At 33.9% G+C, this 17,435-nt stretch overlaps 1 protein-coding gene across 7 annotated transcripts in view; it reads right to left on the bottom strand.

Moving 5' to 3' along the window:
• Positions 1 to 7,842: 7,842 nt before the first annotated feature.
• Positions 7,843 to 17,435, bottom strand: part of LOC144971264 (tyrosine-protein kinase HTK16-like) — a 34,905-nt gene continuing 25,312 nt past the window's right edge. For 6 of the 7 annotated variants that reach the window (XM_078911872.1, XM_078911867.1, XM_078911866.1 and 3 more), the window contains 6 exons: positions 16,892 to 17,032; positions 15,949 to 16,023; positions 14,437 to 14,550; positions 10,955 to 11,046; positions 10,153 to 10,279; positions 7,988 to 9,157 (listed from right to left, as the gene is read on the bottom strand). In XM_078911872.1, the coding sequence (XP_078767998.1) occupies positions 8,960 to 9,157; positions 10,153 to 10,279; positions 10,955 to 11,046; positions 14,437 to 14,550; positions 15,949 to 16,023; positions 16,892 to 17,032 (747 nt within the window). In that variant the 3' untranslated portion in view covers positions 7,988 to 8,959. Of the gene's footprint in view, positions 9,158 to 10,152; positions 10,280 to 10,954; positions 11,047 to 14,436; positions 14,551 to 15,948; positions 16,024 to 16,891; positions 17,033 to 17,435 lie in introns of all 7 variants that reach the window. The other variant, XM_078911869.1, reaches the window with a different exon arrangement.

Here is a 17,435-nt window from a genome sequence, read left to right as displayed (position 1 = left end):
TATATATATATATATATATATATATATATATATATATATATATATATATATATATATATATATATAGTTTGTTTTTAAGGGTTTTACGGCGCTTGCAACACATTTATTATGTCATATCAGCGCCTGTAAAAATAAAGAAAACGGGATAGTAAAAAGTTCTAGAATTACAATTAAATCATTCAAAAATAAGGGAGACAAAGGGGAAGTGGTTCAAATAATAGGGAACAGATGTAGATTCCAAGAGCACACTATCAATGTACTTAGTTTGAGATCACTAAATATCTCATCCAGACACAAGCACAGGTCCCCGCCAAGAACAACACACTCAATTATTTACAAATCATACATCTGTAAAATGAAAAAAAATACAGTGTATAACAAAGAGATGATCTACAAGAAAAAAAAATATCATCTCCCAATACTAACTATAAATTGACTGTTTCCCTCCCAGCCAAGGTATCCGGCTGGGGCCAGGACAAAACCAAGTAATCTCCATTCCAAGACAAAGACAGAAAGCAATTGGAAAACAGATATAGGGGGATAGAAGACACAAAAAGTCCCTCCCTGACCACTATGGGAGGTCGGGAACCCATCCAATTACTAAAGTTACTACCATCCGATTATACTTTCATTCTTTCCATTAGAAACAGTCAGTCATCCTTATTGCTGTCAATACTGCCATTGACTCACCACCCTGTACATGCGTGGAGTTTCATCGTCATTCCCTGGGTCCTCCAATCGTTATCACACTCATAAATGAGTGAACAAATGGTGGGGTGTATGTACAATACTCCAGACCGACAGAATGTCCCATCGAGTACAAAATGTCTGCTTTATTATCATTAATTAATTGATGCTGTGCGTTTAGCTAAAACACGCACAATATCCACCAGAATACAAAACTATGAATGTGTAACCTTAAACGTTTATAGTCTGATTGATAGAATTGAGTGAGAACTAATCATTAAAATGGCTATCTAAAAAAGAAATAAAACAATAAGAAAAGAGCTGAATGATGTCAATGTCGTTCCATCTATAACAATTGTTCTGCTTGTTTGTTCTTGAGAGTTTTACGGCGCTTGCGATACATTAAGGTCATACCAGTGCCAGTAAAAAGGCAGAAAATGAGAGTTGTTTGTTGTTTGTTTTTAAGGGTTTTACGGCGCTTGCAACACTTTTAGGTTATATCAGCGCCAGTAAAAAGGAAGAAAATGTGATAGTAAAAAGGTCTAGAATTACAATTAAAACACCCAAGAAAAAGTAAGACAAAGGGGCACTGGGAACAAATAGGGATCAGATGTAGATTCCAAGAGCATACCACCAATGTACTTAGTTTGAGATCACCTATAAGTCTCATCCGGACACAAGAACAAAATTCAGCTAAGAGGAATACACTCAAATGCTTACATTATACATTCAAAATAACAAATATAATAATACATAACAGAGAGATGATTTACAAGGGAAAAAAAAAGTTCATCTCCAAAACAATAACTATGCATTTGACTGTTTCCCTCCTAGCTAGGACTCCGGCCAGGGCCAGGATAAAACCAAGTAATTTCATTCCAAGACAAAGACAGAAAGCATGTTGGAAAACAGATATAAGGGGATAGAAGACACATAATGTACCCCCTGCCCACTGTGGGAGGTCAGGAACCCCACCCAAAAAATGAGAGTCAAAAGTTCTAGAATTACAATTAAAGCACCCAAGAAAAAGTAAGACAAAGGGGACTGGTTCATATAGGGAGCAGATGTAGATTCCAAGAGCATACAATCAGTGTACTTTGTTTGAGACCACCTAAATGTCTCATCCTGACACAAGCACAGATCCCCATTAAGAGGAACACACTCAAATGTTTACAAATCATGTAGTTGTAGAAAAAAATAATTATACAGTGCATAACAGAGAGATGATTCGCAAGATAAAAATATCATCTCCCAACACTCTTAACTATATTTGACTGTTTCCATCCCAGCTAGGGTATCCGACCGGGGCCAGGACAAAACCAAGTAATCTCCATTCCAAGACAAAGACAGAAAGCAATTGGAAAACAGATATAGGGGGATAGAAGACACAGTAATTGCCCCCCTCCCACGATGGGAGGTCAGGAACCCTAACCAGCACAAAGATTTTCTGCCAAGACTAAATTGGAAGCCAGCTACAGTTTATGGATAATGGGTCTGCCTTACATGTGAATGTTAATTTTAGGCTTAGTGCAATCAAATCAACATTATTATCATTTAATATGAAGGAATAAAATTACTCTTCACAGTAGTAATATATCACAGTTGAATTTTGTAACAAAACTGCACACTTTCTAAATTGGACTGACCAGTAAAAAATGAAAAGCTTGCAATATTGAAAGAAAGAGAGAGAAAGAAAGAAAGAGAGAGAGAGAGAGAGAGAGAGAGAGAGAGAGAGAGAGAGAGAGAGAGAGAGAGAGATACGTTTGTTTATTTTTGTTTTTAAGGGTCTTTATGGCGCTTGCGACAAATTTAGGTCATTTCAGGGTCAGTTAATAAGGAAGAAAATGGGATAGTAAAAAAAATATAGATTTACACTTGAAAGCACACAAGAAAAAATAAGACGAAGAGGCGCAGATGTATATATACATGTATATATATATATATATGTGTGTGTGTGTGTGTGTGTGTGTTTGTATAGTAAGCCAAGAGACATCAAATGTATTTTCTTATTCATCTAAAGATGATCTTGCAATGATTTCCAAAACATAAACATCATTAATATAATTATAAATTTGCAAGGGGATCACAATATAAAGCCAATTGATACATTTGTAATTTTTTGTTATCTTTTAAAACGTAAATAGATGGTCCTCAGAAATGAGACTACGTAGTGGCTGAATGATTTATGTGGAAAAAAATAATCTGCAAATTAAATAACACTTTTGAAACCTTCATGATAAACTTAACTTTCATACCCAAAAACTGCCAAATCATTATAATCATGTAGTATAGAAATTATCTAAGTGCTAAAGTAAGGCAAAAACAGATCATTCTGATAGGCTAAGAACAACTGGCATATAAAAACATAGGCATAATATTATATTAGGATAAAATATGTTGTTTTCATTCAGTAAATATATACAATTCAACAGGAGTTTGGGGCTTACAATAATTGAATATCTAATATTGAAAGGTGCAAAAATGATCATGGTATCAAATATTTGCGAAACCTGTCGCAATACTGTTCAACATGCGAACCTGTCGCAATACTGTTCAATGCATAGGATTGCAGCAACATGAACGTAACATTACAGTAATCCAAATAAAACATTTGTCATGCTTTGAAATTTCAAAAATATCATCAAATTGTATTAAGTGACTTAAGACAGGTGACACAAAAATATATGACAATTTAAAAAAAAAAGGATTTTAGGCAAATTTACACAAATTTGACTATAATCATCTAGTGTCACAGCATTCAAAGAGGGGTAATGTCGGACAAAAATTGAAGGCTACCAAACCATTAAATGGTGGTTTTGATTTCATTTATATTAAAAGCACTTACGACACTTCTGGTCATTATAGCACCAGAAAGAAGGACGATGATAAGATAGTCAAAAGATTTTAAAAGAGAAATATCTCTACAAACAATCACCTTAGTAATGGTTAGACGCAGACGCACAATCTCTGCTTTTTACACCACTTGCGACACTTGTAAGCCATTTCAGCACCAGTAAGAAGGAAGAAGATAGAATAGTAAAAAAATTCTAGATTTTCTTATAAAAGACCAAAAAAAAAAGCAAATCAAAGGGACTATAATATCAAATAGGGAACAAGAGAAATCTATCAATGTCCTTAGTTTAAGATAACCTATGTCCCATCCAGACACAAGCAGGGGATCCGACATAGAGCTGATGATTTACAAGGAAAAAAAAGATCATCTCCCAAAGCTAATACTATACATTTGATTGTTTCCATCTCAGTCAATGATCGGACCATGGTTAAACCAAGTCATCCAACACAGAGTCAAAGACAGAAAGCAACATGGAGGAAGAAAACAAGATGTTTGGGGTATAGATGACACAGCACAATGACCAAAGAACTAAACTTAAATGCTTATATATATATATAAATTATAAATAATATATATATGAATATATATAATCTCATATTTTATATATATATTATAAATATTTAATAAATTATAAAAACAAATAACCATTGAAAATAATAAGCTCAATTTTTGATTGAAAAGGAGTATTTATAAAATATTTCAAGTATAATTATGATCAACTTCTACAATATTGTTTCGAGCTCTCATCAATCTCAAAAATCTACTTTCACTTTCTGATCAGAGCGGATGCTCGAAACAATATTGTAGAAGTTGATCATAATTATACTTGAAATATATATATATATATATATATATATATATAGATTACAAAAGAAAACAAAGTCTCATTCCAGGACAACGGAAAAAAGTCATGTGGAAGGGAACAATAGCTTTACTATCATCATCATCACCATGGTCATGATTATGACTAATATCATACCAATCTGAATATCATTAATATCACTAATATTAATATACATCAAGTGTAAATATAATAAGAACATGTTTTATTATCATTTGACGAAGAGTGTTAATCACATTTTGTAAATATAAATCTTAAATAAGTAATTCTCCATAGAAAAATATCAACAATTCACAGCAGAAAGCTATGCAATTAAAAAAAAATAAAAATTATTTTTAATTTGTCAAAATTACTTGAAACATAAAAAAGAAAAAAATCAATCAAGACATGTTTGGCAGTGCAACCAACACCTGAACATTGCCAACATCTCAACATTGTTTTTGTTCCAGTGGTTTAAGAGTCCTGGTACTTGGTACTTAGAAAAAGAAAACATAGACTAAAAAGCATTCTGATTTCAATTAAAGGCGAGCCTGTAAAACCCATGCAGTTCCATTGCCAGCAAATATGATCAATTACAAGACATAGCAAAGGCATAGCAACTCTCATGATTAAACACTCAAGACAACCACCAAATATGAAAGCGTTTCGATCCGGAATTATGCCTGGATGTTGTTTTTTTTTAAGAGTTTGAGTTTTACGGCGCTTGAGACACATTTAGGTCATTTCCGCACCAGTAAAAAAAAAAAGGGGGGGGGGGGGATGAGAATTACAATTAAAAGTAAGAAAAAGAAGGCTGGTTCAAACAGGGAACAGATGGAGATTCCAAGAGCACACTACCAGTGAACTTAGTTTAAGATCACCTAAAAGTATCATCCAGACACATCAGCACAGGATACCACTGAGAGGAATACACTCAAATGTTTACAGATTATATCCAAAACAGAAATCATAACTAACAATACATAACAGAGAGGAAAAGAAAGCATCTCCTAAAACTAATACTAAACATTTGACAATATCCCTCTGAGCTAAGGACTCCAGCAAGGACCAGGACAAAACCAAGTAATCCCATTCGAAGTTAAAGTAAGAAAGCAACTCAGAAAACAGATATAATGAGATAAAAGACATAGTAAGTGACTTCCTGCCCACCATGGAGGGTCAAAGACCCCACCCAGTGCGGCTATGTGGTCTTGTAGTATGACACTCGCTTTCAGATTGGAGGTCCTGGGTTTGAGCCTTGATCAGCGCATAGTTGAGTCCTTGAAAAAGGCTCTTTATTCACATTCTCTCATGATACTAAAGTGTAAAATGAGTACTTGGTTGTTAACAGCGTTATCTTTGTCAAAAAACAATGTAATATCGTCATGTCTCATACTATATATTACGTGTTGCTGTTGGCCAGGGAACCCTTGTAAAGAGCTTTGAGCATGTTTAGTGGATATTGCTCTATATAAATGCTCTAGTTTTTGTTGTTGTTGTTTTTTAGTATGCCTGGATGAACTTGTTGCTGAAAATTGGAAAATTAAGTCTATGTTATACAATTTAAGTGTTGCTTCTTCTTTGCAATTAGGGCAGTCAATGTCATCCTGTTGGTGACAAGCGTTGAGCCATGGTGTATGTGCTCAGAAAAGCCAGGAATTGTTCATTCCTTTGTGGTTCATAGAGAAAAGCTCTGTTGCCTACATGTTATGTTTGATCTGTCGTACGTCAAGCAGTTGATGGTAAAAGTGCTTTTCCAGAGTAGAATTAAATGCTTTCATAGAAAAACAAAACAAAAAAACAACAATAAAATCAAATCAAATCTCATAATTCTGATAATGTTCGACTCAATTTTCTTAATCTGATTCATCCTGACACAAATAAAATGAGGTTGACGCCATGTTTCAAATACAGCTGCAGAGCCATGCAACCCTATATATCCCTAACTCAAATTTGGACAGTGTCAAAATATTATGAACTATCCAGTGTGATCAAGCAGTCAGGTATGATTTAGATCTGGTGGAAGTTACTTTGAGTCCCCTATCTAGAGAGTAGCAAGCAATTTGTACATGTTTTAAGCAATAAAACTGGAATAAACCCAGAGTCCTTCAGTCTTATGACTCTAAAGGTCTATATTTCATACAGCTAGTCATATCTCAGTCATATTGCCCCCTTGGTAGCACATAAAATTGACTAATTCAACAAAACAAAAACAATAAACATTTAAAAAAAATTAAATGTAGGTCATAAAAACTCATTAATCACTTTCTATTTCTTTCACTTTTAAATAAAATTGGAAGACATAAAGCAAGCCAACAATGTGGTAAGACATGCATATCATTACCAAAAGATCAACAATAAAAAGCGATAAAAGGAGAGATATTATAGGTTATTCTATAACTTGAGTCCCATTCTAAAGTCAATTGAGGGACCGATAAAGAGTGAATGACAATTTTAAAATGATGACATTAAACAACTTTTAAAGAAAAAAAAAAGAATGAAGGATAATAAATGACATGAGACAAACATCATTATCTCTGATAAATTATCATCTCATTGTTTTGTTTCCTTCTTTTTTCTAAAAAATGAAATGCACATATTGAACAGTATTATCATCAATTGCATCACACGCACTGCATTTATTCCTTCTTGCATGTCATATAAAACAATGTTTCATTTCGATGCATCGACAGTGAACTCAGTCTGACTGGGTCTGTCAGTCTGAAGAAGAAAAATTAGTAATGAGTAAACTGCCTGTGAGACAAACACTTTTTATACAGGATCTACCGATACCAACTGTGACCTGTTATGTCAATCTGATATCATGTCGGTACTAACAAGGTAAAGAAAATTGACTTTAAAGTCAAAGAGATCACAATTAGGAAATTTAAACAAATATTTTTCTCTCCTCAAATAAGTATTTTATTTTAAATCTTCAGCTTAAGATTATTAGATTTTTGGAATTCTGAACATGTTTTCCTCGAGTACTGCATAAGCTTGCGAGTGTGCGTTGGGAAAAAAGTTTGAATTCCAAAATGCAATAATGTAAGAAATATTCAATTCTACCCCTTAACCCTTTCACATGTTCCTCGCCTGTATACCGATGATGCCGATTATAATCCATTCCGTGAATGTTGCCAGTATACTGGCAATCAATGTGAATCAAGAGTACTATGACAATGAACATATCTAAACAGAGGAACTCTCTTGTATGAAGTTATAATAATAGGGGAAAGATTCTACTTTCAGTTTCACTTTGTTTTGTTGTTGTATTCAGTCTTGTAGTCATGCTACAACGTTTAAAATCTAGTGTTGAGTTTTAAAGAACAAGTAAAATGTGGAGATGAAGAGTGATAGTTCTATGAAATTGTGTTGATGAAGAGGAGTGGGAGACTGACAATAGTAATAGTGACGATGAAAGTGTTTTGACCAGTGGTGGTGGAGTGGTCAACAAGGTATGTTTTTTTACTTTTCAAAATTCTTTTGACTTTGAAATCACAACTCATGTGAGCTCTTCAATATTATCAATTATACTTCTAGCCATGTTAATAATGCATAGAATTTATTCCTCTTTAAGAAAAAGTATATTTTTATGGATTCATTTCTTGAAAAAAAATTTTTTAAAATTTATTTTGGTGATAAGGTGACAATTTGACCGGTTGCCGAGAGGGTCCAACTCTAGGGGGTGAGACTGTGGGTGGCTTCCATCCGAAAGGGTTAATCGATTCCGATTTTGTCATCTTTGAATGAAGACACTTTCAAAAATATCTAAATATACTTCTTTTTACAAAAATGTAATTTTAGTGAAATTCAACATTTGAAAAACTCACATCACAAATTATTATTGTAAACTTGATATCATTATGTGTTACTATTTAGGAAAAGTGATAATAAGCTGCTAGAGGCTGTGGACTGTAAAAAGTAATAAACAAAAATGAATATAACAGCATCAAAAAAGAACAAAATACCAAACACAGAACGGTCAAAATGAATATAACAGCATCAAAAAAGAACAAAATACCAAACACAGAAATTTCGGGCTCAAAACTCTTCTTCAGCCAACAACAAAAAAAACAATAAAAGCTTAAATTCATTACTATAAAACCAAACTGACACGGAGAAATATTTGGTACGTTGGACCGACCGAGTCAATCTGCTTTTATAGAAATGCATTTATGTTTTTATTGCTATATTCATTTTTGTTTATTACTTTTTACTGTTTAGTTTAGGGAGATGGGTAGAATAATAGATTTTAATCAGAATAATAGATTCTAATTATCAACTTCATCCTGACATAACAGCACTTTGAGATGACTGATCACAGTTGCCAAGCCGTCATTCACATTCAAATATATTACGAATTGTCTTTGATATATCTGCTTTTAGAATAAAAGATTCTTTTTATTTGACTGGAATGTAGAGAACAATTAAATTATAATGTGTTTGACTGTCTTGACAAATCAAGTAAAACAATTGTAACTTTTAAAATAATATTAATGTTGATTTTTTTTCTTTCTTTTTAAGAACATAAGACTGGTTTTTTAAATTTTAAATCAGCTGTAATATTTCCGAGGCCTTTGAACCACTTTTGTTATTCCCTACTTATTTTTCATAGCAGCAATAATTTCTTTTGTATTGCCATATTCTGGGTCTTCGTCAAATATACGATTAAGCTGTGTGAAAGGTGGGCGGTCCTCCGGTTTCAATGACCAGCACCGAGTCATTATCTGGTACACAGCAGGGGTGCATCTTTCAGGTTGGGCTAGACGCTTTCCATCCTCAATGTATTTGATGACCTGGCAAAGATGCAGAAAAAATAATACACTCAGTGACAGAATAATGAATGGCATTTATAAAAATGTACTTCAATCAAGATGTGCATGCATTTTTGTATAATATGAGACAAATAGTTGTAATGAAAATAAAAGATGGACAATAGAGTAATGAAAATAAAAAGATTAAAAAACAAACAGCAACACTTAACATGTAGGACGTGACATGACGCCTGTTAGGCGATATCACAATTTTTATTTTTTTTGGACAGAGACAACGCTGTTAATGGCCAAGTTTTCACTTTACACCCGAGTATGGTGAGAGAATGTGAGCAAAGAGCCTATCCAGGAACTCAACTATGTGCCAAGCGAGGCTTGAACCCAGGACCTTCTGATCTGAAAGTGAGTGTCATACCACAAGACCACACAGCCACACCTAAGTTTTCATTGAAAAAAGTATAATCTACCTATGTTTTACTTTCCCATTATAGAAATATAGGATTTAACTATAACCTGTTTCAGAGAGCTTATTAACAAAATAAAAAGTTTTATAACAGTCTTATTCATAATGCATATATGCTCATTGTGTTATAGGAAAAAAATTACTAGAGTTCCATTTTGTAATGGTAATGAAATATTTTACTGCAGTTAATTTCAGAATGCAATGTTACAAATGCTCATGAAAGTTTATAAGAGAGTTCACTAAGGTTCATTCACGTGACGCAGGAGTCTTTTTTCCCTAGCTCAGATATGTGGGCACACTCCGCTGTTTTCCTACTTAAAGATTAGCACAATAACAGTCTTGTCTTGTCTTGTCATTAACCCTTTCCTTACCAGCCATTTTCAGAATTTTGCACAAAATTTCACACCTTGCCCAACACAAAAATAGTTTTTTCTTACTCAAATGGTGAGAACAAATGGATGTGCCTAGGCGAGTAGAGAGTATTGCTCTCTAATAAAAAAGCAAAAAATAAAAAATTATATAAAACGAAAGAGAAAAAAATGGACAAATTGCTTACCTCTACACCAGACATATTTTCAAAAGGTGCCTGTCCATATGTGAACATCTCCCACAAAGTCACCCCATAGCTCCAAACATCAGATGCATGAGAAAAGTGGCCAAAGTTAACACTCTCTGGGGCATACCTTTATTAGGATAAAAAAATGTTCAATTATCTATTTCCATCCTAATCTGAGTAATCTCATTCCAAGACAAAGACAGAAAGCAAGTCGGAAAACAGATATAGGGGTATAGAAGATATAGCGTGACCTCCTGCCCATCGCGGGAGGTCAAAGACCCCAACCAGAGACAGATTGAGAGAGAAACACACACAAAGAGATAGATAGAAAGATAGAGAGAGAGGGGGATAGAGAGAGAGAGAGAGAGAGAGAGAGAGAGAGAGAGAGAGAGAGAGAGAGAGAGAGAGAGAGAGAGAGCCAGAGAGAGAAAAGTTTAATGAAACCTGAGCCATCAACAACCACAGAAAAAATAGCCTCGAAACCAGTCACGATCAAATGCCCAGCTTTTCATCTATTGTATGGTCAGGAAGCATGAAATCACTTAACACTAGTGGATTTTACAAGTTTGAAAGTAGCCTTTACCATTCTCCTTTGTATGAAAACAACACACGGGAATGTGAAAGTCAGAATTTGCTCCAGGATTTGGCTGAAAATGAATTCAGACAAACACTCAGAAAGATCAGTCAGTTTTATCAATGATGAAATTAAAAAAAAAAAATAGAAGTGCTAGTGTCTACGAGCCAATGAAGAGGATTGATTGTAAAACTTGTGGAGAGTTGGATATCTATAAAATAGCCTCACCATTTTATTGGCCATCGTCCTCCTTTAGAAGCTTTGTAATATTCTTTGTCTGATCCCATCGCCCTGGAAAGGCCAAAATCACTGATTTTTACCTGGATAAAATGAAAATTAAAAGATTTTAGTACAGAAGGCAGAGAAGGATAGATGGACAGCCAGTCAAACGTGGAATGACACACTCCTCTTTGCCAATTTCACAAATTCAATTAGTTCATTATTTTGTAATCATCGCTGAATAAGAATAAAAAATTTCTTTTCTGGTTAAAGGTGCTCTTCACGACCAGTTTTCAGTGTTTCATTTCTAATGGATTGTTAGTTGTTCATGTACTTCACTGCATTGGCAAGTATATCAAAGCTCTCCACTCCATTCTTTCTTGCATCTTCTGCACTGTGCTATTTTTCCTTCCTGTTCCCAGCCATTCTATCTACTGTCTATCATTTTTTTGCCACTGCCGGCCAGGTGCTCTTTTTCCTTCTCACTTTCCAGTAATTATAAAATTTTCCAATCCTTTCCTTTTCATGATATCACCCATGAATTTTTCCTCTCTTTTTCTTATCCTCCTGATCATGCACTCCACTATCTCCATCACTTCTGTGATTATCTTTTTGTCAGTCCATGGAATCTTTAGCATTCTCCTTATGAACCACATCTCCACCGCATCAATTCTTTTACTATTTGTCTGCTCGCCATCCATTTTTCACATGAGTACGTCACTATGAGTTCTATATTGCACTGCCGTGGCCTCAATTTTTGTGTTTGACATATGTTTCTGTCGAGGAAAATGTTGACTATGCTTTGGAAGGTTGCTTTTGCTTGATGAACCTGGCATATAATTTCAACTTCGGAACTTCCATCAGATGGTATGATCGTGCCAGGATATATAAATTGCTTTACTGGATTCAGAACTTTACCAATTCTTTTATGCAACTATATGGTAATGATCATGGTTTCTGTTTATCTTATCATTTGGACTGAGACTCATTGAGTCACTTTCAATCACAATCGTATCCATCAGATCTTGTATTAATTATTTGCATCATATACAAAATTTTGCATCCCATCAAAAAAAAACTTTTATTGAAAGAGTTGTTTGTGATATGGAATCGAATTCAATTGATTTATCTGGGAGATATATGAGTTTATGACTTTTATTTCGAGACATGTAGTATCATACTGTGTTCTGTAATTTCGACTTTCAGCAACAGTGTGGGACAGCTGTATAGTCTTTGCCTCCTAATTGGATAAACAAAATTCATGTTTAACCCTCTGCTCTGAAAGGCTTAGAGTAAATAACCATGCCCTAGCTCATAAAGTTCTGTTTTTATGGTAATCAAGGGTAATATCAGGTCTGCCTCAGGTGGATGAAAGAGAGTCCAGCAGAGAAAGCCTGTTTTCATAGCGGCCAACTTTTCAAAGAGCTAAAGTGGGACACCCTAATGCACTATATCATCATGACCTAAAATAGTAGTATGTTTGGACTATTATATAATATAATCTTAATTTAGAATTAGAGCTTTTTCTGTTCCTTGTTTCAATTTGCTAGTCCAAAAAAAAAATAATAATAAAATAAAGCATAATCCTGGGTCATGCAAGGGTGATTTCCACGTAAATAAATCGTCCCATTTTTTTTCTCTTTAAATTTTTCTCAGATGCTCAAATCGGTGCAGTCCCAATTTTATCAGGACAGTTGGCCACTGTTTGTTTTGAAGAGAGACTAAGAACTGGTGTGTTAGTGAAATCATGAGATAAACATCCATTGCTATATTGTTAGGGCATCATTTCAGGAATCCATTAAAAAAACAGTCGAAGAATAATTTTGTGTTCTCTGCTTCACTTTACAGAATTCTGACAGATTTACATGACGAAATTAAGTTCACAAAATATAATTTGACAAAATCAAACAATACATACTTTTTACATTATTAAAAAAAACCCCTAATAATAATAATAATAATAATAATAATAATAATAATAATAATAATAATAATAATAATAATAATAATAATAATAATAATAATAACATAATAATAATGATAACAATAGTAATAAAATAATAATAATAAAAATAAAAATAATAATAATAATAATAATAATAATATAATAATAATAATAATAATAATAATAAGAAGAAGAAGAAGAAGAAGAAGAAGAAGAAGAAGAAGAAGAAGAAGAAAAAGAAGAAGAAGAAGAATAAGAAGAAGAATAATAATAAACATTTATACAGCGCTCATTCTCGTGTAAAACACAAGCTCTGGGCACTTTACAATATTATCAATAATGAGTGGAAAAAACAAAAACAAACAAACAAAACAAAACAAATGCAATGAATTCATAGCCAAATCAAGCCATAAATAGTAAATATTATTTACTTAAATCATTGTCGTAAATAAAGGAGATAAATACTACAATTCCCTATTTACATATGAAAAAAAAATTGTCAGATAAACCAGCCACCATGGTACACCATAGAAAAAAGAATAAATAAAAAAAGCAAAAGGGGTTATTAAGTTTCTTGCTCAAGGTAAAAATGAGGTGCTAAGAGCAAGGCCTGAACGTCCGTCTTCCAAGTATAAGTGAAATGGCTGACACAACTCTCCCAAAGTGGGAGAATAATAATAATAATAATAATAATAATAATAATAATAATAATAATAATAATAATATAATAATAATAATAATAATAATAAGAAGAAGAAGAAGAAGAAGAAGAAGAAGAAGAAGAAGAAGAAGAAGAATAATAATAAACATTTATACAGCGCTCATTCTCGTGTAAAACACAAGCTCTGGGCACTTTACAATATTATCAATAATGAGTGGAAAAAACAAAAAACAAACAAACAAAACAAAACAAATGCAATGAATTCATAGCCAAATCAAGCCATAAATAGTAAATATTATTTACTTAAATCATTGTCGTAAATAAAGGAGATAAATACTACAATTCCCTATTTACATATGAAAAAAAAATTGTCAGATAAACCAGCCACCATGGTACACCATAGAAAAAAGAATAAATAAAAAAAGCAAAAGGGGTTATTAAGTTTCTTGCTCAAGGTAAAAATGAGGTGCTAAGAGCAAGGCCTGAACGTCCGTCTTCCAAGTATAAGTGAAATGGCTGACACAACTCTCCCAGTTTTAACTAAATTTACTCACATATTGTAATAGGGGATCCCGATAGCTCAGTTATTGGAACAATCCCTTCACACGCAAAGGGAATGAGATCGACCCCATATGAAGTAAAGATTTTTTTTTTTCTGACACCCCTCCCCCCCCCCTCCTCAAACTGTATCTACCTGGTAACAGTGATTGGTTAGCTGAGTCTATCAGATCTGGTTGAAAGTATTTTGTGATAAACTAACATCCTATAAAAAGGGTAGCAAGCAATTGATATTCTCCATTTAGCACTACAGAAACTAGGACTCCGACTCCATGGACCTTATGGTTCTGGGGGGCTACTTTATTTTTATTTTTTGTTGTTACTTACATGTTGTAATGACTTGAGTAGGATGTTTCTGGCAGCAAGATCTCGATGCACCAGACTCTGAGTCTCCAGGTACATCATTCCCATGGCTATCTGGGCTGCCCATAAATACAGCTCCTAATTATGACAAAGTAGAAAACCATTCTATTTCACATCATTTAAAATAAATCCAGCTAAGATTTTTTAACTGTTTAAAAAAAAAAATAAAAAGACAAAAATACCCACTAAATGTGCTCAAAGTGCTTTATAAGGGGGTCCCTAGCTAACAGCAACACTTTACATGGAGGACGTGACATGATGCCTCTTAGGCGATATTACAATTTTTTCCTGACAGAGATAAAGCTGTTAACAGCCAGGTACTAATTTTACACATGAGTACAGTGAGAGAGAATGAGGGTAAAGAGCCTTTTCCAAAGTTTCAAGTATGCACTACTCAGAGCGTGACTCAAACCCAATGCCTTCTGATCTGAAGGAGTGTCATACCCACATAGCCGCACAATTAATTTAAAGGCAAGTCAATTATAGGCTTTTCTCCTGATATGCTGATTGTAGCAATGCAAAGTAAAAAGGAAGTGAAAAAGCAGAGAAAAGTTGGTCGATTTTTGGTCATTCTAACATGACATTGTGGATCCATAAAGAGATGACCAGTGAAAATCAGCATGCAAAGAAAGACAACCATGGTTGAGGAATGGCAGTCAAAGACCAGAGCAAATGCCCCGATTATAGGTACCACCTCTTGGTACTGAAAAATAATTTATTAAGGTTAGACCTATGTCAGTTTGATGGTCTTAATCATTCCAATTATCTGGAATGTATTACCATTACACTATAGAGGGATCTTCTTCTTCATTTTTCTTCTTCCTCTGGGTCCCAATAGTTCAGTTGGCAGAGAACTCTCTTCACACCGAGTTCTATCGGGTGCAGTCAATATTTATTTTCTGATCCCCTGGTCCATCAAGCAGCTGAGTCAACTAGATCTGGTGGAAATTACTTTGTGATAGCTTGCGTCCTATCCAAAGGATAGCAAGCAATTGCTATTGTCCATTTCACGCTATTGAAATCTGATCAGATAAGCTCAGGCTCTACGGGCTTCATGTCTCTGAAGGACTACATATAAATAGACAGACTCAGTCACACTAAGAATTATAGTTGGTGTGTAAATCCAAAGGAAAAATCAAATCATGGTACTTTCCTGATAGTCTGCAGGGCATTTTTAAATTTAAAGGTCTCAATATGGCTCAGAAGCAAGAGTGTTCCGTAAGCAGATCAAAGGCCAGAGGAGTCTTTTTATAATCTTATCTTGTAATATTTAAAGTTTAAAAATACATACTTTGAAGCATTAATTTTCCATTGTTTTTACTCTAAAATTGAAAATAAGTTGACATTAGTCACCTAGATTATGATGCCACAATTTTCGAAGAAAAGAGGCGGTTAAAGGGAACTGCTAAAATGGTTGAAAGTATACAATTAAAATAACATGCGCATATAAAGGATAAGTGGAAGGACAATGGTCACCTCTTTCACCCTGACTTTACTAGGATGGTCCTCCAGAAAGTCTAACATGGAACCCATAGGCACAAATTCTTCAACCTAAAATCACATAATAAAAATAAAAAAATGCAATAGTACAAAATAATATAAACAGCAAACAAAATAAACTACAAAAAAATAATACAGAGCTAAAGATAAATAAAGAAATCAAATCTATCGATATGTGTGCTTTTTCTACTTTTTGTTTTGTTTTGTAATCTTTTAATATATTATGAGCTTTTATATAGCATAATATCCATCAAATGTGCTCAAAGTACTTGACAATAGGTCCTAAGCAAACAGCAACATTTAACATGTGAGGCGAGACATGTTGCCTGTGATTTTTAAAAATAGAGACAATGCTATTAAATAAAGGAAATAAAAGTAAAATTGCCTTTATCAATTACCAAGAAAAGTTTGTCTTGAGGGTCTATTCCAAGGGAAGACTGGAATAACCGAGGACTCAGCTGCAGCGCAGTATTGCAAAAAGGCCACACAGTGCTACACAAAGCAAAGATTTTACTGCTGAACCATGCTGGCCATGTATTCATTTTACACTTGAGTATGGTGAGAAAGTAAGAGTAAAGGACTCAACATTGGGCCACCTATGGCCTATGGCTAACTCAAAGCAAGGACCAATAAGCTACAAGATGAATGCCACAACACTTGACTACGAAGATTGACAGAATCTATGGTCCAAAGCCTAATTGACTTACAAATGAAGATGCTTAATATCAAATCAGCAATTCCTTACCCGCTTTGTGTTTGAATCCAGCAGGTAAAGTTCTAACTTATAATAATAATAAAGGTTTAAGAAGCGCATTGTTAAATCATGGAAATGTGCTATATAAACTTGCATGTCTATTTATCTTTGTTTTGTTTTTTTTTTAATAATGAATGAAGCACAGCAGTGAGTAAACCCCCTTACCAACATGAGTGGTGGTCCCTGACAAACTCCCAATAGCTCTACAATATATTCATGATGCAAAGACTGCATGACATGGGCTTCCTGATTGAAATCATCAAGACTCCCAACAGAATGGAATGTTTTGATGGCTACATCTGTATGCTTGAGGTATAATGGATAGATTTTTGAAAAAGCAATAAGTTAATGGTGGGCATAATAATTAAAATGAGTTAAAAATAAAACAAAACTGCTGAGCAAAAACAAATGTTAAAACAAACATGTTTGATGTCTGAAAAAAGGTGTCGGTTTGCACTGACTGTTTCAGAGATATGAGCGAAACAAAATAAAGATAAAGCCTGTGAAAAATGAGGGCTTGTTCTTTAATGAAATATCTGTAACTTTGTCCCTCTTAAAGATATTTAGAAAATTTAAATTGCATTTTACTCAGGAAAAGTGTGGAGGGGCACTGATATCAATGATAATGAAAAATATAGGGTATGGAGAAAACAGAGAATAAAAATATCACAGTGCGAGAGAGCAGTACTAGGGGTCCGACTGGCTGATG

Source organism: Berghia stephanieae, chromosome 4 (genome assembly GCF_034508935.2).
Source record: "Berghia stephanieae isolate SIO BIC M18660-M18661 chromosome 4, UCSD_Bste_1.3, whole genome shotgun sequence".
Classification (NCBI taxonomy): Eukaryota; Metazoa; Mollusca; class Gastropoda; order Nudibranchia; family Aeolidiidae; genus Berghia; species Berghia stephanieae.
This window is presented reverse-complemented; position numbering and strand designations above follow the sequence as displayed.